The 27,328-nt window shown below is 39.9% G+C and overlaps 1 protein-coding gene and 1 long non-coding RNA gene across 2 annotated transcripts; one reads left to right on the top strand and one right to left on the bottom strand.

The window, feature by feature from the left end:
• On the top strand, window positions 1–26,611 carry LOC135255095 (galanin receptor type 1-like). Its single transcript, XM_064335847.1, has 3 exons — window positions 1–868; window positions 3,911–3,976; window positions 25,530–26,611. The coding sequence occupies exons 1-3, from the start codon at window positions 209–211 to the stop codon at window positions 25,845–25,847; spliced, it is 1,044 nt and encodes a 347-aa protein (XP_064191917.1). The 5' UTR covers window positions 1–208; the 3' UTR covers window positions 25,848–26,611.
• Window positions 7,039–12,710, bottom strand: LOC135255096 (uncharacterized). Its single transcript, XR_010330077.1, has 2 exons — window positions 11,514–12,710; window positions 7,039–7,720 (listed from the first exon to the last, which is right to left on the bottom strand). It is a non-coding gene; the product is annotated as an uncharacterized LOC135255096 (long non-coding RNA).
• Window positions 26,612–27,328: the final 717 nt, after the last annotated feature.

Raw genomic sequence — 27,328 nt, 5'->3', positions numbered from 1 at the left:
TACCTATAAACTTCGCGAGTGAAAAGCTGAACGCGATATCCCTCCAAACTGGGTGAAGCTGTCCACAATTTATCGGATAGTATTTAGCCACACAGTATGCATGTGTGGGATATACGAAAAATATGCGAGACTGTAAATATTTGTCAGTTTCTTTCTGTTTCAAGCAGTAGACGCATTAGTAATTTGAGATTCTTGCCTGTTTGCCACGATGGATGAAATCATGCTGGTGAATAGAAACGACACGTTTATTTGGACTGAGAATCGAACAGAAAGCGAGAGTCACGGGGGTCCGGAGGTTATTATTGTCCCTGTCATTTTTGGATTTATATTTCTCTTGGGTATCATAGGGAACACTCTGGTTATGATCGTTATCGGGAGAATCAAGTCCAGGCGCTCCAGAAGTACCACCAATATCTTTATTCTCAACCTCAGTATAGCGGACTTGTCGTTCCTTCTTTTTTGTGTCCCGTTCCAAGCCACAATTTATTCCCTTCCCGAATGGGTGTTTGGCGCCTTTTTGTGCAAATTCGTGCACTACTTTGTGATGGTGAGCATGCTTGTGAGCATCTTCACCCTCGTGGCCATGTCGGTGGACCGCTACATTGCTGTAGTTCATGCAAAAAAGTCCCCATGGATTCGTAATAAGAAGAATGCGTTCGTTGGAGTTTGCGTTATTTGGCTGCTGTCGTTTGTCTTTGCTGTGCCTGTGGCTCAACATCAAACGTTGCTCGAACACAAAGACGCTCCAAACAGCTCATTTTGCTGGGAGGAATGGTCCGAAAAGGTGTCCAAACACACTTACAAAGTGACAATACTGATAATCGGTTATTTGCTACCGTTGGTTTTGATTACATGCTGTTATACGAAGGTAAGGAACAAGCGCGTCTTTTCCTCTGTATCCGTACAGACGAGAACCCATCCGAAGGTTCGCCTGCTGGTTTTCCGCGAGCGCATTGCAAGTAAGCGCAATGAAAGTATTAGATAGTTCGCGATAGCTTTGAATGACATTAGAGTCTTGGATAATTTCGTGTTGGATTTATTTCGTTTTAGAATGAAACGGATATTTGGCATGAGCGCAAAAAGAAAGTTTCCCCCCAACCGTGTAAAATGACGGCGTAAAATATCAAATTAGTTGTAATTACATAATCAGTCCAACCTTTGCTGTCCCTCATTCCCTACATTTATACGCAATAGCGAAATTCACTGCCGATATATGGGTCAGATACACTGGGATGCACTATTATAATGTAAACAGAAATGTTATCACCGTTTTTAATGTTAATTCCATTTTATTTTAATCTAAACGAACATATAATGGGCAAGCTATGCTGTTAAATGGCGATGCTAATATAAAACATTACTATAGGCTAATGTCAGTGGTATAGAAAGGTAATTGCAAATGTGGTATATTTACACAGCGCCAGTATTTTATAGCCCGTTTATGCCAAAGTTGTTTGGGAAATTTCAAAGTGCAACTATAACTGAATATTGAGGTGAAAGGTGTGTGATATGAATTCTTGAAGTGAAAAGGAAACCTGTCATATGGACGCCGTGGTTTGGGGTTATAAATTATTGAGGGGTTGCGTACGAGGCAGATTTTCAGACAGATGGGATTCATTTAAGCCTAAGAATATTGTTGTGGTTAAATTTTAAAGTTTGTTCTATTCGCGAGGCAATATATTATTTTAAAATTAGTCACGTCTGTCCAGTGATTACAACGCAATATAACTGGACCTGAGTAACGATGGTTGGTCTAGGTATATCAGTATTTACGAATGGCAAAAACCGACCCCATAATCTCTCTGTAAAGAGAGGTTCCAGTTTGTGTAATTTGTTTCGTGATTGATTGAGTGTTAGTCACTCTGGATAAGGACATCTGCTAAATGGCAGCAATGTAGTGTATACATATATTATATAAATATACACTAAATGTAATTATGTAAATGTAATGAATATGAAGTTAACATCCATGATCTCACATTTAGGTGATCACCTTGTAATTAGAAAATATATAATACAGTATATTAAGTTATTTTAAGCTGGAGGTAACCATTCATTTGCATGTTTAAAAAACGATATACATATCTGTTCTTAGTGCTGAAAGTTAGTTACAGAACAGGTCAGAATAGCAACACCCCCCCTTTAAGAACACTGCATCAATTATTTGATTTTGATATTTACATTTTATTACTTTGAGGAATGAACTAGCATTTTTTGAGAACATGTATATAATATACTCTGCAGATTCTTCAGACCACATTAAAGGGTAAATGGACTGCATTTATATAGCACTTTTATCCAAAGCGCTTTACAATTGATGCCTCTCATTCACCAGAGCAGTTAGGGGTTAGGTGTCTTGCTCAAGGACACTTCGACGCGCCCAGGGCGGGGTTTGAACCGGCAACCCTCCGACTACCAGACAATCGCTCTGAGCCATGTTGCCCGAACCTTAGTGACTATGATCCAATATTGATGCATATTGTGTGATCCCATTCCAGTTCTATGTCTAAAAACACTTTTCAACTAATAAATCAACTCTGTTCCTTGATCTGCTAAAAGTACTGCAGAGCATTCTGGAAAGACATAGCTGCAATAACTCTTGCAATCCTTCACCCCTTTGTGATAACTGATGGCCTGAAAGTTCTAGGACAGGGAAGGGAATGAAATACTCAATTAGCCCCTCTTATTAGCCCCCTTGAGATCCAAAAAGACAGAGGAAATGAGACAGGTGAGAGCAAACCTAAGAGGATCTAGTTATAAATCTAGTCATCTGGTTAAGTCTAGAATCGAGTAATAAATGGCTGCATAATAAGATTGAAACAGATTTCTCTGTGTGGTAACAAAGACTTTGTCTCAGTCACAAGTTGACTGTCTGCATCCTTTTCAGTTCTCCAAAGACAGTGCTGGAAACTAATGTCACCATGAAAGGAAATGCTGTTTTGGATATGCTCTGTAGGTAGAATGAAAGAAAACAGAATGACTGGTTTGTTAGTTAGCTAGCTAGCTAGTTTATGGAAACATTGATGTGTTGTGAAAAATCCAGTCTCGACTTTTTTTCCTTCAACAAAACGACATCAACTGTTGATCCACAGCTCATGTAAACACACTCCTCTGCTGTTGTCTGTGGTCTTTCTGGTCAATCACAGGGCTACCACGAGTCATTGTTTTTATGGGAATAAACATGTTCAAGGTATTTGCAAAGATTTATGGGATATCTTACCTGTGAATGTTACACTGGATGCCAATTTGGCTGAAACATTTTGGATTACGTCTATTTGGGACTTGTCTTGAAAAGAGATGGGTAAAATACTGCTCAGCTGCCCTTAAATGATGCTGAAATTCTATTATTTGATTATATATTGTTCTAGCTAGCAGTATTCAGCAATATCTAGCAAAATGACTTATTGCAGCACTGACTCCTCTTAGTGTGGTTAGATGAGACGACTGAGAGGATGTTGCAAAAGCAAAATTTGCCCGTTGAGTTAGCTACTGTGGGTCTTAAGTTAATGTGGGTGTTGCTTCCTCAGCATTCATATGAGTGACAATACGCTGCTGTGCCACTGAGAGCTGCTTACAAGTTTTGCACATTTAAGTAGAATTTATACAAATCTCAGATTAACTATAAGAAGAATATCTGAGGATATTTGGGAGTTAGCAATACACAGACATCAGAAACACCCCTGTTCTGGATCTGTGTCCTGCTATAATAAACGTGGGACAGCAAGGCCATTGTCCAACATCTAAAATCAAGTTTTTCATGATGAAAGGGTTGCACTGAGTCAGGTGACATTTGTCATTCCAGGTGGAAGGCGAAAACTGGCATACTCTGTTGTTATAATAAATGGGGCATGAAAAATAGTAATGAAATTGAATCTGTTCACAGCATGCACATTTTTTTCTCTACTTTCAGGTTCTGCACCATCTCCATAAAAAGATAAAAAACATGTCCAAGAAATCGGAACGCTCAAAGAAAAAGGTAGGAGTCCTGGTTTTTGTGGTTGTGCCTTAATGCCCGCGGTTGCTTCTTTTTTTTTGGGAATGATACACATTCCAATTAAATTTATACATGAAACGAACCTGCCATGATTTCTTCCGAGAAATCAATCCAGAAGGGCAGTACCGAGCCGGCAATTAATTTAATTTAAAATCGGCTTGGTTATCCGTATTTTGCTTGCAGGGACGTGAAGAGTGTGGTTGCACAAGGTTCAGTATGGCTCCTGTTGGCTGGATGCTGTGCAAGTTGCTATTAATCATATCACAAATACAGTACCATTCTCTCCATTTAGCTGTACTTGTCTGTGTGGCTAATTACTGTATGTATAAAATGGGTAATAACTCGGTCATACACACCACACACACATGCCAGCGCACGCATGCACACATACACACACACACAAATACACAAACAATGGGCCTCTTTCACGAAACATGCGTACAATCACATTTGATCATAAACTGTGTATAAGAACATTTCCAAAAACATTTCGGCATTCATAATTTTTTTCTTACCTGTATTTGTTCATGGCTGTTTCCTTCTGCAAATCACATGAACAGGATTGCACGTAAAATTTACAAACAGCCAGAATTCATCATCCCATACACCAGGGAAATAGACACAAACAAAGGTCTGCACGTGTCATGAATCTCTTTTTTTGTGGGAACATTTTTAAGAACAAAAGTAATAATAATTTAAGGAGAGTTTTGTGAATGAGGCCCAATGTGTGTGTTGGCCATTTAGTGAAAGTAGTACTTTAAAAAGTCACTAAAATTATGTGACAGGCCTACTCTAATATTTGTAAATGCCTTTCTGTAAGAATCCAGAAACAAAGACAAAGACTATTACTTGCACATAGTATTAATGTCAACTCAGAAATCGCACACTAGAACGCAAGAGATTCTTGAGGTGATGTTTATGGACTGATGCATATAATATATAATAACTCTAGTACTGCTAGAAGAACTGGACAAACATTAATTCTAATTCAGGCTTTGAATATTCAAATGTGTGAAATGTGCATAAAATATGTAAAATGTGCATAAAACAAGACTTTTAACTTAACTCTAAGTGGGCCTCCTAGTTCTTTGGCTAAAAGACTTTTGATATAGACACCACTCTAATAGAAGAGCTGTAAAAACCAGTGACCAGTGTTAGTGCTACAAAAATGAAAATGGAGAAAATAATTTTGCTTTAACCAAACTGTAATATAGCCACTTGTACATACACATGGAGAGAGACGCAGAGAAATATCCTCCCCTCGAATGTAGTAGACTTAAAAATGAAAATGGAAGACTGATTATAATAATTATGATGGGACATTGGCCTGTAGTATGACTGAGTGACATTCCTTTTACTGGAATATAAAGCAGAGGCCAGTAACTAAAACAATAAGTCACTAATATGTAGAGCCCGACCGATGCCAGATTTTTGGGTCCGATGCCGATCCCGATTTTGGAGAGTCCTAGCCCACCGATTATCGATGTTTTGACCAGTATTTTGTCAAAAAGTGCAACATTTTAAAATCAATTTGAAAAACATATTTTATTAAAGTTTCTATATTTAAGAACATTTAACTTACAAGCAAACAAATAAAAATAAACACATAAAGAACTTTTTAGATGTAAAAGATTATATTAAATTAAATATATATATATATATATATATATATTAATACCATCTTTGTGTGAAATCAAAATAACTCCACACCTTGCTTGTACTCCTTTCTTTTCCAGCCATCATTAAAAAATTTATTTAAAAAAATCAGTTTTCCAGTTTCAAACATGTATTTTTATGAATATTATTATTAGTGTTGTTGTTGTTATTAATTTGTTGTTATTATTTCTTAGTATCTATTCTCAGTAAATTAATTATGTTTTCTTATTTTATTCCTACTACATGATCTCAAAGAGTAAGACTTTATCTAGCGAGCTTCCCTGTCCATAAGAATTCGGTGGGGAAAATAACTACAATGCGCTCTGACGCGCGACAAGATGACACACTCGCTCGCAATAACGCATTTGCTATTGACACAGCCTCATTATTTCTTATTATATATTCTCAGTAAGTTAAATGAATTATATTTTCTTATTTTATTTCTACTACACGATCTCAAAGAGTAAGACATTATCTAGCGGAGCTAATGAGTGAATTCAATATAACGTTAGATGAAATTAAATTGAATGGGTGAAATACGTGAAAAAAACTACAATGCGCTTTCGTGCAGGTTACCCGCACTAACTGTTGGTTGATTCACTTCTCCAACAGTAATCCTTCTCTCATGTTATCACAACAAAGCTAGATAACATGGCTTAAAATGATCCACGTTAGAAGTGTTTTATCGGCGTTTTGGCTATTGACACAGCATCATATAGTAGCTAATATCATTATCTCAAATAAAAAAACAAATCTGCATGCAAAAATGCATTCAATCACCATTTTATTTTGGCTGGTTATTTATTTGAGAATACAGCGATGTCCATTGGAAATGTAGATCCTACGCTGCTTATGTGCTCACTGCCACTTCATAAAGGCTTGCTAGCCAGCTAGCTTGCTAAAGTGAACCAAAAATGTTAGCTAGATCGCTCGCTTGATAATGAGGATTCAGAACCATAGTGGGCGTATAAACGCATTTAATTAAAAACTTTCACTAAATATACATACGTTTATTGTGGCAATCGAATCTGTGCAGGCAAGTCTTGCAGTGGAGAATATTGGCTGTGAAACGTCTTATTACAGAAGTAGCACGTCTGCTGCTGCAGTTCACACTTGTAGTAGAGCTCCCTCTACGGGATAATTCTAGTAAATAGCAATTACAACGTTCGAACAGACAAGTACAGATAAATAATCAATTTTTTTTTTGTTTAAAAATCAGGACACATCGGCTGCATAACTGCCGATCCTGATGTCGTCAAAAAAGTCAAATAATGGCCGATATATCGGCCAAAACGATATATCGGTCGGGCTCTACTAATATGGGAGTAAAATCTCTAACACAAGGAATTCCATCGTGAGATTACAATAATGTACCACACATAACCATATAAAATCTCATCATTGTATATTTCTATTACAAATTGAACCATATATTTTCAACAATATGTGGCATAAAGGCAATTGGTGTGAGCCTTCCCACTCCACTGAAGAACATTGAAGGGATTTCAAAATGTAGAAAGGCGTGGCAAAATATTTGGCACAGTCCATAGGGTGGCCAACTCTCAAGTCGTATACAAATACCTTGGCATGGTTGAGGGTTTTATCCCCTGTCATGGCATGGTGATCCCTATTCTGTCTGTTACCCTCTCAGCTTTCCCTTAGTTTGAATGATGCAAAATGGGGTAGACTGTCTCTTCTTCTTCTTTAGGCACATGTGCAGTGCAGTTGTAAGATTGAGTCCAGACCAGTTCCAACTATGGGGAATCCCATGAAGCAATGAATAACTGGCCATGGTAATTCTTTTATCTTTGCCGAGGCAGTCAAAGAGATAACATAATGCCTCATCATCCCTGATAGATGGCCATTTGCAATCTGCCTGTGGTGTAACCATGCACAGTTCTCCGTTGCATTGGATATGGGTGCTTGGTTGGCAGCTGGCAAAGAGTTAAAATATATGATCTTCTGATTGCACTCTTGTCAGAGGGCACGCTTGCTGGTCATTGCCCTCCAGAACCAATGGTGGACCTTGCAGCAGTGGGATGAGAATAAAATTGCTCCTGACATTCTGGCCTGAAGTTGGTTGTGTATTACAAACGGGGGAACATTTTGGGGAACATGGGGAACAAAAAGAAAGAATATGTTATTGACTTGCACTTGCTATATGCCTATAATGAAAACATACATTGAATATATAAACAATTTTTGTTTACTTTGTAAATATCAATATAAAAAATAGTGAAAATGAATGACTCCTTACCACATTTCATTTTAAGCTCAATTTCATAACAAACTTTGATCAAAGGTACATTTCTTATTTCGATACATGAATTTCCCTGCTCATATAATGATCTCAAATCCTTGTTAACACTGCCCTTTATGCAGCTTATCAATTCTGATCAAAATTGGCTGTACCAAATAGCACCATCTGTTTTGTCTTTTCAAGACAAAGACAACAATTAATACCTGGACAACAGTCAACTACAAGTCAAACAGATGAGAGTTTTTTTTTGAAAGACTGTTGTTAAACCAAAAAAGTTAACATGCATTCTTTACAGCTGCTTTGGAGGTAGATCCAGGAGAAACACACCTTAAACTGACTTGGGTTGAATCAACATTTTACCTTTGGCTAGTGATTCAATTTAAGTGTACTTTCTTCAGTTTCCACCAGGCAAGATCAGTGAACGGAAAATATAAGTGATTGCCACACAGGATTTGTGAAGAATAAACCTAGCACCTGCACTTAATTAAGACAAATGAGGACAAATGTTCATTGAATCCAGGCCAAAACTGTAATAATATGTAAATACTGTGAGTGAGTTGAAAGTGAGCGAGAGTGCTATTTGACGCTGTCAGTTTTTCCTTAAAGAATTAGTGTGTGGTATTATTTCTATAGGTTTGTTTTGTTATTCTGCCTAACAAGTTTTCTTCTGCTTTCCAACAGTTATTAATTAGTAACTTGTTCATTGCTGAAATCTCACATAGATGTAAAGTATGCACACAAGACTGGACAAGGTGGTTAGTCATCCACATCCAATAAATAGTTATAAAAAAAGTATCTTAAATGTTGATAATCATTAATATATTAATGAACAATCAAAATTAAAGCATTAGCATCATAGCTCAGAGGCTAGCTAGCCACATTGACTAGTTGGAAATAAACAAATTTGGTAGCTTTGCTATTAGACAGCTAGAAATAAGCTGAATGTTATGTACCCTCATAGCTTGCAAGCCAGTCATGTTAGGTGCTCTGCAGCAATTAATACTTCTGCACATTGCTATTGTAGCAGCTAGGCAATTAATGTATAAGGCTACATAGTACTTGTTTTGTGCCTGATATTGACCTACTAAAGAAGCTAGTGAATTTAGGGATATTGTGGCAGGTGAATTCCGTGTCCTATTTACATAGCTGTCGAAATCTGGTTGCATACTTTACTTAGGGGACCTTGTGTGAAGACTATCATGTCTCTTCCTGCACTGTCAAGAGAGAAACCTGTTTGCCCTTCTGTTACCAAAATTGTGCTGTTGTGTTTCTGAACTGTGGGTAGGGACATACTGCCATGGGCCTATAAGAGGGACTGAGGTGAGTCTTGAGGTAAATACAAACAACAGCAGCAACAATAACAACAACAAAATACTGTCATAATATTTACATTGACAAGTCAGTTTAAATGCTGAAATAATTTAAATCACTGTGTGGGGAGAGCAGACAGTCCATCTTCCTTTTATGCTTTTGCTTTATTCAGACAGGGGGAGAGTAGAGAGGGTAATGACCGCTCAATAGCTGCCTTGGCAGGAGATCAAACCCCCAACCATGCAGGAAGATTCATATACGGCTTGAAAATCAGCTGCCCTAGAAACTGCACCAGATTGTTCCTATTTTAAAAAACACATTTTATCATACGGTATGTTACTCTACATTATGAATAAGGTCACAGAAAATGTATTGCTCGTTAAGCTCAGAAAGCTTGAAAACCAAACCTTCATTAACAGTGCTAAGTTTACTTTTTTGGTTAAATAAACAGCAGCATGTTCATAGGAAAATACGTAATGTAAATTAGACATGGCCTAATTTGGGATTTTTCTAATGCTCAAAGCCACGCAGATCAAAAGCAGTTTGAATTTTTAAAAATTTCATTCATTCTTAAGAATTTTCAAAGATAAAATCTTGAGGCTAATCTTGTTGCATTAAAATGTAAATGTGTATTGAATGTGTCAAAGAATATGAAAGTAAAAATGCACTTTTTAGTTGAGGATCTTGTAGAGCAAATTCGTTTTCAAATTAATTAATGGTATTTTTCCACAGTAGGCATTTATTTCATGTGTATTTCAAATGTAGGGTGATGTGCCTTGTTCCTTTACTGTACTCAAGTAAAACCAAATGGAAAACTGACTTTTTGAAAACTGACTAAAATTTTAATGAACAAGCCTTTATAAAAGAAAGTTAAACTGAAGAAACATACTGCTGGGCTCATTTTTTTTCTGACTGCAATAGCAAAACCACTTGCACTGACAGTTAATTTTTAATTTTTAACCGTATATTCAAGTTTCATATTTGATGGCAGAAAGAAAACATGTAACTGTTAATAAGGCCCATCTACACTGCTGTTCATTGCACATAAATAACAGCTTGTGATGGTGGTGGGGGGAGTGCGCCTCCTGTTTGCTAATAAACCATTTAATCTCCTAAGTGGGGAATGTTATTCCACTTAGAATTAAATGATTAGCTCCTGAAAACATTGCAGCAAACCAATAAGGGCACTGCTGGGGAAATCTGTAAGTGAGTATATTCATCTTTCTTTGGCAAAACATCTTTTCTTGTGAGGTGGAGCAAGTACAGAATGGATATAAGGAAAAGACAGTAACACAGTGTTAAAGACACACACAAGAGGTCAAATTAAAGACGTCAACAAGCCACCGTTTTATGTCTAGGAGATTTTAAGTTCATTGCTTCACAAAAAACCCATGTGCCGTGCCCAACGCTTCATACAGTGTCCCTAGGGACAAAATAGCAACCATAGGATTTATCCTTTTTGCGAGCATCTTCATTATTCCGTTGTTCCTTTAAGATAAACAACAATACTCTGGTAGTGCTCAGTCTTCTCGGCTGCTCACATACTGCTCTGTTGGAGGTTCATAATTTCAAATCTCAAATTTCAATTTTTTTGAGGTGGCCGTAACAGATGACCTTTATCTCCGCTGGAATTCAATCTTGCCGCCCACTTCCGTGAGGCACGGTCACATCATCTTAAAGGAACAGACACGCAACCCAAAAATAACTTTTTGTTTTCAAGGAAAAAGGATAATTACTTGCGTACATTTACAGCTAACCACAAATACCTAATGGGTCATATTAATCATATTTTAAACGGATCTGATCCTAGACTTATGGACACAGCCATTAACATATGATTGGATTGAGGGAAATGACGGTGGTTGTTACAGCACTGCATTATTGTCAAGCTTAGAAAAGGAAATAATATATAAGCACCATTACTTGTGTAAACATTAAAAGTTAATAACAATGCACTGGGCTTGTAACCGAAAGGTCATAGGTTCGATTCCTGGGTAGGGCACTGCCGTTGTACCATTGAGCCAGGTACTTAACCTGCATTGCTTCAGTATATATCCAGCTGAATAAATGGATACAATGTAAAATATGCTATGTAAAAGTTTTGTAAATCACTCTGGATAAGAGTGTCTGCTAAATCCCTGTAATGTAATGTGAAAAATAGTCACTAGTTGGCGACAACTGACAATAACAAAAGTTTTTGTCACGTTAATGATCATCATACTCGCACAGTTTCAAAAGCATTTACAATGAATTCATCCTTTTATCTGGTAGTAGCACATACAGTGTGCTTACATCAAGATCATTGCTCCAGTCATTCAGGATGCAGTTCTTTTAACGACAATTCTTACTGTACTCAAAGGGGCTGATGACAATCAGGGGAGTTTGATCTTTAAAGAGATCCCATCTACTTCTATCAGCAATGACAACTGCCTGGGTTCTGCTCTCACTCAACTGAGTTAGTGATGTATTTTAGATTGATCTAAGGAGTAACACACCTGATTCTACTAATCAACCACTAGAGTCTTTGCTTAGCACCTTGATTAGTAGAATCAGGTGTGTTACTGCTTGGTTGGAACAAAAGCCGACACCCACACTGACCCTTTCTGGATGAGATTGCTGACCCCTGCTCTAAAACATGAAAGCACCTAATTAAGACAAATTAACAATTTTTTAAAATTCTTGAATTGCAATTGTGGTTGGAACGAAAAGCAGCATACACAGGGGCCCTCAGGTTATCAAGTTTGAGAACCACTGATCTAAGGAACTAAGATATGTGAAAAACAAAATTACAAGGGTCTCAGAAGTGCAGGCAGCCATAGTACAGTTTTTTAGAATAGATCTGGATGTGCTGATGGTTGTTTTCAATGCCATGAGCAAACACACTGATTGGAAACCTTTCCAATAAAATTTATTCATGTTGTTTTAGTCCTAAATGACTGGATTTTTACTGCCTCATTATCCACGGATATGTGAAGACATTCCACTTGTAATAGGCCTGACCCCACACCTGCCCTTGTCCTGGTTTTGACAGCTTGTCAATGAAGGGGGCATTCAGCTGCTGTTGCCATTTTTTACCGTGATTTCACAGTGACATCAAGGTGTTGAAGATATGTCCCATTTCCGGGGCCAGTAGCGAAAATGGTCCTTCCGAACTGAAAAGAGCACATTAAGTATCCTGTAGTATTTCACGAGGTTGGTATATATTCAGTCATCTACCCATAATACCTCCGTTTTTCCCATCACTCCAACGATCACTCTACCAAACACCTCTGTCTGAGGAGATATGAACTTTAAAGTGGATCAGGATTGCTATATACAAATTCTGTCAAGAGGCATCATACTGGCCTTGTAGCAATCTTTTCTTCTTTTCCTGTTTCTGAAACCATAAAGTTTTCCATTAACCATGGCTTTTGTTCCATGTAATAGCTCATCTTTTCCCTAGACTGTCCCTTCTGCTTTAAGGGCATGCCTATCCTCTCTAATGGTGAAGGGACAGGCTTGCGCTGCCTCTACTTTCTTATTGAAGAACAAAAATATAGCACAGAAATTAACATTTAGAAAATACACTACATCAATAGGACATTTCTGGTGTTGGGCCTAATAAGCAGGACATAGGCCTTAAAGCAGACAACGTAAGGGTAAATGCCATACTTACCATGCAGTTAATTAGAAAATAAACTGTGTTGAGCCCGGAGCCAATTACATAGAAACACCCGCTTAGCCTGTCACTGGAATTCATAGCAATTACGAGTGAATTAGGTATAATGGTAGTTTCTCTTATTTACATCCCATTATAAGCAGCCACTTGACACCTCTCACAGATACAAACACGTTGAACCCCGATTGTTATAACCTTTATTACTATTACCATAGATTCTTAAGATCATTGGGATGATCATGGCTATCATTTTACTCATTTCATTTATTATAAATGCTACTCTTAATTTTATGGTATATATATTATTTTACTCAAAGCATTACGACTACTGCTTGTATTGTTAATGCAATTGTATAATTTACCTTTTTACAAATATCCAATAAGATGACTTTTTTTCATACCCATTTAAACATCTGTATCTTGTAGTACAGAATTTGATTTAGTCACCTTGCTCAATGCAGTTGCTGAGTCAGCAGGTATAAGCCTGTTATTTCAGGCTTAAATATTCCAGCCTAAAACATCAGTCAATTTGGTACTGTACTACAGATATCAAACACCTCTTTATTGTTCCCAGATGGCCCATCCTGTGGAGTGTCGTTTGTGTAACGATGTGCTCTGTGATCCAGGAGTTAATTTGGAATGTGCTAGTGTTGATTGGACAGTGCAACACTTACAACACTGATTGGCTTATAGTTGTAGTTGAACATCTTAAATTTGGGATTAAACATAACATTAAAAAATGTAGGTTTTTTGATAGTAGGGAGTAGATGAACCCCAAGAGTGGGGCAATTTAGGAACGTTCCTTGAGATCCATGACAAACACTTAATAAATGCTACTCATTGTAGTATAGTTTATATAATCTGTAGAGAACCAGTCTTGTGACTACGAGGTTGTGGGTTCGATTTTTAGGTGAGGCACTGCAGTTGTACCCTTGAGCAAAAAACTAAAACAGAACTGCTTCAGTGAATGGAGAGGCTCTGTGGTAGGGAAAAGCAAGAACTATTCACCTGGATGCCAGGGAGTGCAAGCCACCCTGGTGTGTAGGATTAAATGTCCTGTAAGTAGGCTGTCCTGTTGGCTGCAGTGTAGGCGAGGGTCAGGTTCTTGAACCTGTTCCTGGCAGCGAGCAGCAGCCAGTGGAGTGACCACAGCAGGGGAGTGATGTGGGAAAACTTAGGAAGGTTGAAGACAAGTCAGGCAGTAGCATTCTGAATTATCTGTAGTGGCCATATGGCACAAACTGGCAGGTTTGCAAGGAGGGAGTTGCAGTAATAAAGATAGGAGGTTGCATTACATTGCAGGCATTTAGTAGATTCTCTTATCCAGAGCGACTTACACAACTTTTACATAGAATTTACAATGCATTCATTTATACAGCTGGATATATACTGAAGCAATGTATGTTAAGTACCTTGCTCAAGGGTACAACGGCAGTGTCCTACACGGGAATCGTACCTGTGACCTTTAGGTTACAAGATCAGTTCCCATTATACTACACTGCCACCTGGGAGGTCGCCATAGCCTAGACAAGTAGCTGGTTGGAGTACGTGGTCAGGTATGGTCGAATCCTCCTGATGTCGTATAGGAGGAATCTGCCGGACCGTGATGTTGCCTTGATGTGCTACTTGAGGTCCAGCTGGTCTTCCAGGACCATCCCCAGGCTCTTTGCGAAGTTAGAGGCAGTCACTGTGGTGCCATCAACCATGATTGAGAGCTCCCATAGTAGGGAGGTCTTGTAGGGGATGGACAGCAGCTCAGTCTTGTTGAGGTTGAGCTTCAAGTAATGCCTGGCTATCCAAGCTGAGATGTCAGCCAGGCAGAAAGATATTCTCTCTTTGACCTGTAAGACAATGGGAGGGAAAAAGAAGAAGAGTTGTGTATCATCTGCATAACAGTGATAAGAGAAGTTGTGTGAATTAATGACTGAGCTAAGAGATGTGGTGTATATAAAGAACAGCAGAAGCCCCAGTATAGATCTCTGTGGGACTTCTGTAACAAAGGGGTGAGGTGCAGAGACACACCCTATCCAGGTGACCTGTTAGGACCTATCTGCAAGATAGGAAACAAACTCAGAGAGGGCAGTCCCAGAAATGCCCATGTCAGTCAAAGTGGAGATGAGTAGTTTGTGGTTGACCATGTCAAATGCTGCAGGTCTTGGAGGATCACGACAGAGGAGAGGGTTGAGGCTTTTGCAGTGGCAACAAACGTATGCCTGGCTGACAGCCTGGATGTCCATCCACCACACGAAGCTCAACCTGGAGGTGATAGAACTCCTATTTCTCCAAGGACTGATGCTTAAATCACTGTCGCTGCCTCTGCAATGTCTTTCTTAGGACATTTGGTGTGATCCTGGATGATCAGCTGAGCTTCTCAGAACACTCAGCAACAACCATCCAGTCCTACTGGTTCTCCATTCAGAGGATCAGGAGAATCCACCCTTTCCTCTCCCAATAGGCTGCACAGCTACTTGCGCAAGCTCTAATAATCTCTTTTGTAGACTATAGTAAGTCTATGGAACAGTAATTCTCATTTTAAAAACCTGTGGCATCAGGCCAGTGCTACCGGTCCAGAATGCTGCTGCCCACCTTATCAACCTGTCTAAGTTTACTTGTCACACTGATTTTGAGGATTCTTGAGCCTTCCAGCTTTCATTTCAAATCACCCACACTGGCATACCAAACTGGGAATGATACTGTCCCTTCCAATTGTCAGACAATACATACACAATAAACTCCAACCTGACCTCTCTGTGTGGCACTTTCTTGCCAGCTGGCTGTCCCATCTCTTTGAGCGCCTGGCAGCCACTTGTCACAGTCCCGACTCTTCCCTGCCCTTGTCTCCCAGTGGTGGAATGTTCTTCCCAAATCTGTCAGGATAGTTGTTTCACTGCCTGTTTTACACAAATGTCTAATGTCTTAAAAACATATCTTTCCAAACCAGATTAATGCAATTACCGGATTAATACAGTGTCATCATAATGGTGGGGTGAATTGGTGAGGTGTTTGGCACAGTCCTTATAAGACAGCAGCCATGCAGGTGGAGATTTGAACCCATCGTATAACTTTTTGAGCTGTTAACCGTTCTCTATCTGTTTCTCTCTGCTTCCTTGCTTTCGGAGTAAAGCAAAAAATATGAAATGAGGACAGATTGTCTGTCTCTCTAAAACATACGGCATGAATAAATCAATTGTGCTCTCTTTTTGGGCCTATGCAATTCGGTCAAACCGGAAAAAGCCTTCCCAGGCGAATTTATCTTAATATAGCCTGTTTTGCTCATTGCATGTCAATATGGCATGAGAAGTAAAAGGTTTTTGCAGATGAAAGTGAGCTTTTACCGAGTGATGTGTAACACCATATGCTGCATCTGGTTGGCCAGGCAGTAGCAAATATACCTGCCTCCTTCTGCTAAGTGTGTCTGTTTTGGACACACAGTCCTGGCATGCTAGATGAAGTAATGTTTCATCTCTGTAGCACAGCATTAAGAAGATGATACACTGCAAATGTTGTTGCTTTCTACCATCCTCATAAACGAATAGATTTATGAATCATTTATGCAATAACAAGACACTCTGAATATTTATCCATGCTGATTACAATGTATTGCTGTGAATAAAGTATTAACAAAAGGAACAACATAACAGCAATTCAGCTAGGACAACTCACATGTTTAAATGAAAGTGACAGTGACATGAAAAAGTTTGCCCCCTTCCTTATTTCCTGTATCATCGCATAGTTGTGACTCAGAATGGTTTCAGATCTTCAGACAAAATGTAGTATTAACAAAGAAAAACTAAGTGAACACAAAACACATATTATTATTTCATTTATTTAATTAAAAAACATCAAACACCGATATCACCCTTGTGAAAAATTTCCCCCTTAAACTTAATAACTGGTTGCACTGGTGTGACCACCCTTCGCCTTTAAAACTACATCAGTTCTCTTAGGTACACTGTCCTGCAGTTTTATAAGAAAATTGGCTGGTAGGTTGTTCCAAGCATTTTGGAGAACTTGCCACAGTTCTTCTGCAGATGTTGGCTGTTTCACTTGCTTCTGGCTCTCCAGGTAATCCCAGAGACCCTTGATCAAGTTTTTATCTGAGTTACTTAAAATATTACTTTATTTAACAAAATACAAAAATGTATCTGTAAAATGTAATTTTTTGGAAAATTCATGTTTGTAAATCTCAAATTTGCTCTTTTCTACTGACACACTAATGCAGAAAACAAAAAATAAACATCTAAGATCAAATATATACTATATATTATATTGGAAAATCTAGGGTGCCTAAGACTTTTGCACAGTACTGTATATAGCGCTCTGTTGTTAGAGCAATAATTCATTGAGTGCAATTATGTGAACTTTAGTATGCAAAAAGCAGGGGAGAGCACGTGAGAGGTCTGACTGTCGGTTAAAGTAAGGAGCTCCATTAGTGATGTGTGCATGTGATAGGTGTGACAGTACGGGTGCTGGGACCCAGGCGCAGAGTGGGGGAAAAAAAACACGAAACTCAAAAAGGGAAAATTAACAAAGATTTTACTCACACAAAAAAAGGCAAACACAAACAGGGAACAGGCAAGGCCACAAAGGGCAAAACAACAAACTCAAAACATTCTTAAGAACAAAACACAGAACAGAACACAGGCAGGCAGGCAGGGTACAGGCAGGTGGAACACACAGGCAAACACATAAAAGAAACACCAGAAAATATATACGGGTCAGGAACAAGCACGTCGGAACAAAACACAAACGGGTAAAAAACGCAGGCAGGTACAGTGGGTCTCAACAAACGCTAGTCGGGAACAAACACAACTCGGGAACAAACACAAACAGGTAAAAAAAACGCAGGCAGGTATAAATGGTCTGAACATTAATAGGCAACAAACACAAGGAACCAGCACCCGAGTCAAGGGAACAGAGAACTTAAATAGACAGGGGTAACAAGACACAGGTGAACTCAAAAAACAATCAAACCAGAAGGAGGGGAAAAGACACAGGTGGGAACAATGATGGGATAACGAGACAATGAAACAATCATACAATTAACGGGGGGAGCAGGACACAAAACAGAAGTGCCGCCATCTGGCGGCCCAACAGGGGAAACACAGACAGGAAAACAGGACCATGACAGTACCCCCCCCCCAAGGGACGGCTCCTGACGTCCCAGGAGGCCGACCCGGGGAGGGAGTCAACAGAGGGTGGGGGCTAGAGACAGGACAAGACAAGAACAGGGACAGAACACGGGAACAGGACTCTGACAGGAACGGACTGGACACAGAGCAGGAACAGGACTGGGGCAGGAACAAGACTGGACAGGACAGGGACTCCGGGCTGGACTGGGCAGGACAGGAACAAGACAACAACAAGACTCGGGGCTGGACTGGGCAGGACAGGAACAAGACAACAACAAGACTCGGGGCTGGACTGGGCAGGACAGGAACAAGACATCAACAAGACTCGGGGCTGGACTGGGCAGGACAGGAACAAGACAACAACAAGACTCGGGGCTGGACTGGGCAGGACAGGAACAAGACATCAAGACTCGGGGCTGGAGTGGACAGGAACGGAACTCGGGGCTGGAACGGGACGCAGGACTCGGGACTGGACTCGGACGGGGGAACAGGACTCGGGACTGGGCAGGACCCGGGCAACACGGGGAGACTCAGGGCTGGGCAGGACCCGGGCGACACGGGGAGACTCAGGGCTGGGCAGGACTCGGGCGACACGGGGGAAACAGAACTCGGGACTGGACTCGGACGGGGGAAACGGGACTCGGGACTGGGCAGGACCCGGGCAACACGGGGAGACTCAGGGCTGGGCAGGACCCGGGCGACACGGGGAGACTCAGGGCTGGGCAGGACTCAGGCGACACGGGGAGACTCAGGGCTGGGCAGGACTTGGGGAAATTCAGGGCCCGCACATCGAGCGACACGGGGAAATTCAGGGCCCGCACATCGGGCGACACGGGGGAAACTCAGGGCCCGCACATCGGGCGACACGGGGGAAACTCAGGGCCCGCACATCGGGCGACACGGGGGAAACTCAGGGCCCGCACATCGGGCGACACGGGGGAATTTCCTTGAATTTTCCTTTTACTTGGTGGAACACACAGGCAAACACATAAAAGAAACACCAGAAAATACATACGGGTCAGGAACAAGCACGTCGGAACAAAACACAAACGGGTAAAAAACGCAGGCAGGTACAGTGGGTCTCAACAAACGCTAGTCGGGAACAAACACAACTCGGGAACAAACACAAACAGGTAAAAAAAAACGCAGGCAGGTATAAATGGTCTGAACATTAATAGGCAACAAACACAAGGAACCAGCACCCGAGTCAAGGGAACAGAGAACTTAAATAGACAAGGGGTAACAAGACACAGGTGAACTCAAAAAACAATCAAACCAGAAGGAGGGGAAAAGACACAGGTGGGAACAATGATGGGATAACGAGACAATGAAACAATCATACAATTAACAGGAGGGGAGCAGGACACAAAACAGAAGTGCCGCCATCTGGCGGCCCAACAGGGGAAACACAGACAGGAAAACAGGACCATGACAATAGGTTGAGAATGAGAACATGTAGTGATGTGTACATGCGATTGGTTGAGTACAAGAATATGCAGAGATGTGTGTATGCAATTGGTTGTGTATAAGAACAAGTGGTTACTGAGGCCAACCGGTGGTCGCCTCCAGCAAGAGTTTCCTGACCAAACTTGCTGTGTGCATTTCATGCACGTCACTCATTTTCATGTCAGTAAAACCATATGGTAACTGAAATACGACAAGGTCAACTCAAAGCCTAATGTTTAAATCTATCACAGCTTAAAGAATTGAAGACTTGTATTGGATTTTTATATAATCAGCATTCTGATATATCTGTTTTAACCATTTTTTTCATTGGAGTGTGTTACATTTTGTTAACTGTATTAAAAGTTTCTCACTTTCGATAGATGCTGCCCTCACATCAGACAGCACAATTTACAAGGCACTAATTTACTGCATAGTAGAGTCCGACCAATACATATTGGGCTAGAATTTGCATATGGTAAACGAGGACAACATGCGTCTGATATAGAGGACTGATATATAAACATAGAAACAAATACAATCATAGAAATGGGCTTGCAAACCTGGAGTTTGCGGAGGCGTTTTGTGGTGAAGTGGGACATCCATCCATCCATCCATCCATTATCTATACACACTTATCCTGAGCAGAGTCACGAGGGGTGCTGGAGGGGTGCTGGAGCCTATCCCAGGGCAAGGAGCAGGAATACACCCTGAACAGGCTGCCAATCTATGGCGGGGGAAATTGTTCTTTTGACAATCAAAGTGAGTCAAGACCCACTCAAATGATATATTTTTATTTAAATAGGGCCTTATCAACATTCTCATGGAGAAATAAAGTTAATAATTTGTTTCTAAATAAATGATATATCTCTTTAAACACCATCTGGCACCCTTCTTTCCAGAAGTGTAACTTTCAGATTTAGTGGGACACATCTGTGGAAAAAATGGGAAAATATTTCATCATTAAAAACTCATTATCGTGCATTTGATAAAAACGTTTATTCATATATTAAAAATTATTATTATTCATATATCAAAAAATATTCATACAGTTCCATAACAAATTGCATCAAAGCATCAAATCACAATTATGTAAATCACAAAAGTTGAAAATGTTCCAGAAACAAATTAACAACAAGCTCTGAAAAGTGATTAAAATTAATTGAATTTAAAAGATTGAAAACATATTTGATTGAATTAACACCCACAAAAATGGTTTTAAAAAGTACTTCATCAGCCTAATGGCAACACAGTAATAATAATGTGCTGCATTTCTAAATGGCAGAACAGTAAGAATTTGTCAAATATCTAATCTCTCTCTCTCTATATATATATATATATATATATATGAAGCTCCTCTCATTCTTTCATCCCTCCACTTCTCTTCCTGCCGATATGCTACTCTCCTTTCTTTAATTTCTTTATACCCCTATCACTTACACCTTCTCTCTCTTTTTCCCTTTTCTTGCTGTGTGTGCGCCTTCTATTGTGTAATTCATTTAAGATGTGAGCTACTGTTACAACCTTGCCTGGATTTATGGACATATTTATGTATTTATTCACCTTAATAACAAATTCATAGTAGTAATGTATTCGTTTTGAGCATCTTTATTGATGAAAAGTTTGCTTTTTGCTGTTTTTTTATTTACAAATAGTGTCCCACTTTATCTAACACTGTCAGAACTGTAAACCAGATTTTCGTAAAATTGGATAAGAATATGTACTAATTTTCATTCAATTATAATTCTTTACCATTAGTAATTCATTTTAAGACTGTAAGTTAGATTTTTACATAATAATAATTGACAGAATGTCAGCCTTACCATTCTAAAACAATGTTTCAGTTGTCTGCATGCTTACCATGAACTTTCATGTGCCAGGCCATTTGAAAAATAAAAATACGCCCCCTATAATGATGTCGCATAAATCGAAAACTTTATTTAACATGAAGTAGACCTTCAGCAATGACACAATAACAATTGGTGTGATTGGCTTGCAAAATTGACCCCGTAAATGCAACCTGAAGCCACCCACTCTACTACTTTTTTCTATGGGCAGATGCATGATGCGAGTTTGAAACACAGTTTGACAGCACATTTAGGGATCAAACGTGGCCAGTGTGGGTGGGTCCATTTAGTTTATTTCAAGCATCTTGCTTGGGTATGCAGAGCCCACTCTCACTAGGGGACGATTAACAGAACAGAATATCCAGCTACTCTCGAGGGTGCGTGCCAGTGCGGTGTGGTAAATTTCAAAAGAAAAGAAGAAAAACACACTTTCAAGGTACAAAAAGGCCAAGTTACTCACACATACAAAGCGCTGTCTATACATCATTAATTCAAACTTCTAGGCATGCCATTAAAAGTATTTATATCAAAATTAAGCCAAGTTACAGTACAAGAAACAATATAACACACAAATTAAACAAGCTATATTTCAAAGCAATGCTACTGTACCCAGTGTTTCCTAAAGTATTTCAAGAAACTTGGCCCTGTGTGTACAAGCATACAGTACATGGGTGAAACATGTCTGGATATGTTTGTAAGATTTAATATTCATTTAATAGACTTCAATATTTACAATTTTGTAGTGTGCATGGTTGCATGTTTCTTGGTATAAATATCTGTTTGTAATTGTGAATGTTATATGCTGCTATGAAATGTCCCCTTGGGCATAATGACATACTCTATGCACGTATTTATTTTACAATCAGTATTTATTTTAATCTGCAAATATGCAAGTATACTTGTACACTTGTACATTTTGTAAAATTAACTTGACAACGAAGTATAAACAGATACTTTCTGTAGTGTATTCACCAGCGGTTTCATACATTCATTCAAATATATTCTTCCATGAGGCAATTTTTTGTTATTTGACAATTCGATGTGACACAAAGTTTGAAGGACCACATTGTCTTCAGATAGTAAGATGAAAAAAACACAGGGCCAAGTTACTTGAAAGAATTTAGGGAACATTTAGTAACATTGCTTTGTTCCCCACAGGACTGAATCGCAACGCAGATTTCGGTGCTTAATTTCTGAGCTGTCCGTACTAACATTATACACTCGGTCTGTTGACTCAAAAGGTACACTACATGGCCAACGGTATGTGGACACCACTTCTAATTTGTGGGTTTGGCTACTTCAGCCACACCATTACTTACAGGTGCATAAAATCAAGCATACAGCCATGCAATCTTCATTGACAAACACTGACAGTAGAATGGGTCATACGGAAGAGCTCAGTGACTTTCAGTGTGGTACAGTCATAGGTTGCCACTTTTCCAACAAGTCAGTTTGTCAAATTTATGCCCTGCTAGAGCTGACCCGGTCAACTGTAAGTGCTGTTATTGTGAAGTGGAAATGTCTAGGAGCAACAACAGTTCAGCTGCGACGCAGTATGCCACACAAGCTCAGAGATCAGGACTGCTGAGTGCTGAAGTGCATTGCGTGGACGAATTGTCTGTCCTCGGTTGCAACGCTCACTACCGAGTTCCAGACTGCCTCTGGAAGCAACGTCAGCACAAGAACTGTCAGGAGCTTAGTGATATGGGTGCAATAGGCCGCACGCAAGCCTAAAATCGCCATGCCCAAAAGCAAGCGCCAGCTGGAGTGGTGTAAAGCATACCGCCATTGGACTCTGGAGCAGTGGAAAAGTGTTCTCTGGAGTGATGAATCACACTTCACAATCTGGCAGCCTGACAGACGAATCTGGGTTTGGCGATTGCAAGGAGAACACTACCTGCCCAAATGCATTGCGCCAACTGTAAAGTTTGGTGGAGGAGGAATAATGGTCTGGTTTTTCATGGTTGGGCTGGACCCCTTAGTTCCAGTGAAGGGAATCTTGATGCTACAGCATACAATGACATTCTAGACAATTGTGTGCTTACAGCTTTTGCAAGCCCCTTCCTGTTTCAGCATGACATAGTGAAGTCCATAAAGAAATGGTTTGCTGAGTTTGGTGGGGAAGAACTTGACTGGCCTGCACAGAGCCCTTCCTCAACCCCATCAGACACTGTTGGGATGAATTGGGATGCTGACTGCAAGCCAGGCCTTATCGCCCAACAGCAGTGCCCGGCCTCACAAATGCTCTTGTGGCTGAATGGAAGCGATTCCCCCACAGCCATGTTCCAAAATCTGGTGGAAAGCCTTCCCAGAAGAGTGGAAGCAGTTTTAGCAGCAAAGGGGGAACTAACTCCATATTAATGCCGATGGTTTTGGAATGCGATGTTCAAAAACCACATATGGGTGTGGTGTTCGGATGTCTGCATACTTTTGGCCATGTAGTGTAGCTAACATTAAACTCGTCAAAATTCTGAAAGCAAAACTTTTAAAGTGTGGGTGTATTTTAATTTGATTTCAGAAATATGAGTTTCCCACAAAGATTATACAGTTGCAAAATAAAATTTAAATATTTTAGGCAGTTATTAGTCAACAAGCAAGCCAGTGTAACGAGTTAGAGATTTGTCCAATGGGGGATTTGAACCTGTGCCTGTCACGCATACAAAGTTCCCATAGGCTGCTCACGCACGCTACTCAGTGAATAACTAGTGAAGTAGCCGCCACGGCCACAAAGTTTTTTTGTTGTTGAAAAAAACGTGTGCACTTTTCCATATGTCCATTTGCGTGTGTAATCAATATTTTTATTGGCTGAAGTAGGTAAATGTCCAATGGAGAAACATATTCTTTGTGGGCCTGGAGGATTTGGGATGTACTTGGCAGGAAAAAGGAGGAAGAAAAAAGCGAAATCCTCCTTTTTTTAATGTTTGCGGCTTTATTGTGTGGACGTGTGAAGATTTTTTGGTGAATTCTGCCTTTTGACATGAGGTCAGAAGGTACAGAAGTCAATGTTTTTAAGGGCTGAGAGGGCGGTGGTCATTGTGGTTGTGTGCCAAACTCTCAGTGCTATATAGGTATGGGGCATGCCACCCCGCCAAGGCATGCCACCCCCCCCCCCCCCAAAAAAAAAAAAAAAAAAAAAACCTTTAAATGTTTTTTTTGCTATCAAAGTAAACCAAGAAACTGAGTTTATTATAGACAGCTGAATAGCCATCAGCTGGATCAGTTTGATAACTCTCAATAGCTCAATAGCAAGCTAAAGGCACTGTCAAAGTATGGGTGCAGGAACAGCCAGCGGTTTACGGGCATTTCGCTCCTCGGTTTTCTGGTGGCCTGCAGGTGACTTCAGAACGTTTTCAGACCGATGCCTGCTCATGTACTGTACAGAGCTTGGCGGATGTCCCTTGGTCAAGTTTTCTCCCCATTTCTCATTAAAAATGGACTGAGCTTCCTTATAAACCAGAAATAGTTTGTAGATGTCAAATGACTGATTTATTTTTCTTTTAATGGTAATGGTAATGATAATAATAATAACAACAGCATTAAGGTAAAATTATATTTTATGTACCAGTATGCAGGTAAACGGTCACCTCAGAATAATGAACTGGACTGATTCTGGATGAAAATATTTTATTATAATGTTATTAACATTGAAGTCTTCACTCCCCACTGAAAGGCCTGCATATGAATTCATTTTGAGGAAAGGATGCACATGCATTGCACACTTTAATCAGATGTTTGTGTCACACCAGTACAAACAGGCTTTTGCACAGTGTGTGGTTAACAACGACCTTTGTCAAGAGGGAATTTAAAAAAGAAAGAAAAAAAACTAAAATGAACAATCCAAGACATTGGAACAAGGGGGGAAACAAAAGTAAATGTAGAATCAGGAGAGCTGCATCTGTGCCCTTCGCACAACTGGAATAAATTTAGTACTTCAAGTGTTTGGGAAAAGCACCGTTAAAGCCACTTAAATTAACGGTGTTCATACTGCTATTATTGTAGTACATAAAATCCTGATGTGGGAGTCAGGGCATTGTGACTATGCTGTATCTCCCCCCGGTACCTCCACACAGTTGCAATTACTGTATATCAGTTTTTCATCCTTAGAAAGCGCAGACAGAGGTGAACACTTCCCTTTATCACCCCCACATGGGCCGGATGGTGCCAATTACATTGGTTTCCGCCGCCCCTCCAACGTGCTGATTACGGTCTCTGCTTCTGTGCCCCTCAGACGGCTCAGACTGTGCTCCTGGTGGTGGCCGCCTTCCTCATCTGCTGGATGCCCCACCACATCATCGCCATGTGGGCGGAGTTTGGCGCCTTCCCCCTCAACGAAGCCTCCTTCGCCTTCCGCATCATCTCGCACTGCCTGGCCTACGGCAACTCCTGCGTCAACCCCATCCTCTACGCGTTCCTCTCCGAGAATTTCCGCAAGGCCTGCCAGCAGGTCTTCACCTGCCACTTCCTCTTCCCTCCCCCGCCCGTGGAGAAGGTCGTCCGCATCCGCCTGGAGAACTTCTCCACCACTCACTCCACCACTAACGTGTAGTAGAGCCACAAGGGAAGCAGGAAGGCTCCCTTCATCCTGTGCCAGAAAAAAAGCACATTTTTCATTTCGTACGCACCCCTTATCGGCATATAAATATAGGTGATGTTCTTTTATCTGGCTTTATTGTATTCCTTAGCTCTTTATAAATGGAAAAAAAAACCCAGCACTGAGCACTATGATGCATTTGGTCAACAATGAGCATCATCTCTCTCACTCTTAAAATGAAACAAAACTCGGTTTTTGTCTTGGTTTGAAATCGTAGATTAAAGCCACAGAATCTGTTCTGATGTCGTATGAAGGTTACTTACTACCTTATATATCTGTCGAGTCCAACAGAAGTATGAAAGATAGGCTTTAATGGATGAGTGTCATCTATTTTATGAGCTCAAAAGCACTACACAGAGGGCCTTGAATACAAGTCACACCACTGTGCTTCTTTCCATGAGTAGAAATACTCTGCATGTATGTGGTCATATGTATATAAATTTAGAAAAAAAAACAGCTGAGTTGTACACTTGCCAAAATTATACTTTTGTTCTCACATCAGTCCAATTTTGGCAAGATTATGGGGGGACAACCTGAAGCAAATATGTATTATAACACTCAAGTAGGCTAACTGGTATTTTGCTATCTTTTGAAACCTGGCTTAAACCTTTCATGTTCACAAAAAAAAACTAAATCAATCTGATTTAATTGAATCAGTTGGAAAACATTGTTTTTCCTCCATGATAAATTACAAATTGCTACAGAAGTGTAAATAACTTATTATACATGAAAATAAAGCACATGATTCTGTACACACTCAGAATTATACACTCTCACACACATTGCAAATGTGTTTCCATTCTGTTAACCTGTTTGTTTAAAATGATTAGACACCAATATTGAATTTAAATGGCCCATGGGGGTCCAATAAGAACTTGCACGAGTAAGTGAATATAGCACACTGTTCATTTGAAAAAAAAACAACTGTTTTGGAAAAAAAAAGTAAAAAAAATATTCAAAACATGACTACCCATGTTTGGAGTTGCGGTAAAAAGGTGAGGCACATGATCTCTGTATGTGGGTATAATATCCAAAATGAAAATCACAGAAAAAGGATGTTCAAATCTCAACAGCTATTATAGTATGTACTCGAACTTTTTTATTGTACATATAGTAGTTAGGGCTGGTCATTGAAGGATGCTGTAAATATTACAAACTATGTAGCATTTACCATTCAGATATTTTATATGTCAAAGCAAACGATCAAATGTCAATCAATGTGAAAATCAGTGCAAACAGCTCCACATCACTCTTTACCACAGAAACATAGAAGGAAACCTGAATGGGCACCTAGGGAGTCAACATAAAACATAACAGGGGACCAAAAAGAGACCTTTGTCTGCAGGGCCATATATTATAGCATTTTGGGCTGCAAACAGAATTTACCTGTGCCCAGCTGCGGACATCGCAGTAATTTTTGGTGTCAAAAAGCAGGC

The sequence above is a fragment of the Anguilla rostrata genome, chromosome 5, assembly GCF_018555375.3.
Source record: "Anguilla rostrata isolate EN2019 chromosome 5, ASM1855537v3, whole genome shotgun sequence".
NCBI classification, from domain to species: Eukaryota; Metazoa; Chordata; class Actinopteri; order Anguilliformes; family Anguillidae; genus Anguilla; species Anguilla rostrata.
This window is presented reverse-complemented; position numbering and strand designations above follow the sequence as displayed.

Bases quoted from the DNA above. Each gene is read 5' to 3' on its own strand.
- LOC135255095 (XM_064335847.1), top strand. From the start codon at position 209: ATGGATGAAATCATGCTGGTGAATAGAAACGACACGTTTATTTGGACT. The intron at 869-3,910 runs GTAAGGAACAAG...CTCTACTTTCAG, and splicing joins TTACATGCTGTTATACGAAG to GTTCTGCACCATCTCCATAA. The intron at 3,977-25,529 runs GTAGGAGTCCTG...TGTGCCCCTCAG, and splicing joins CGGAACGCTCAAAGAAAAAG to ACGGCTCAGACTGTGCTCCT.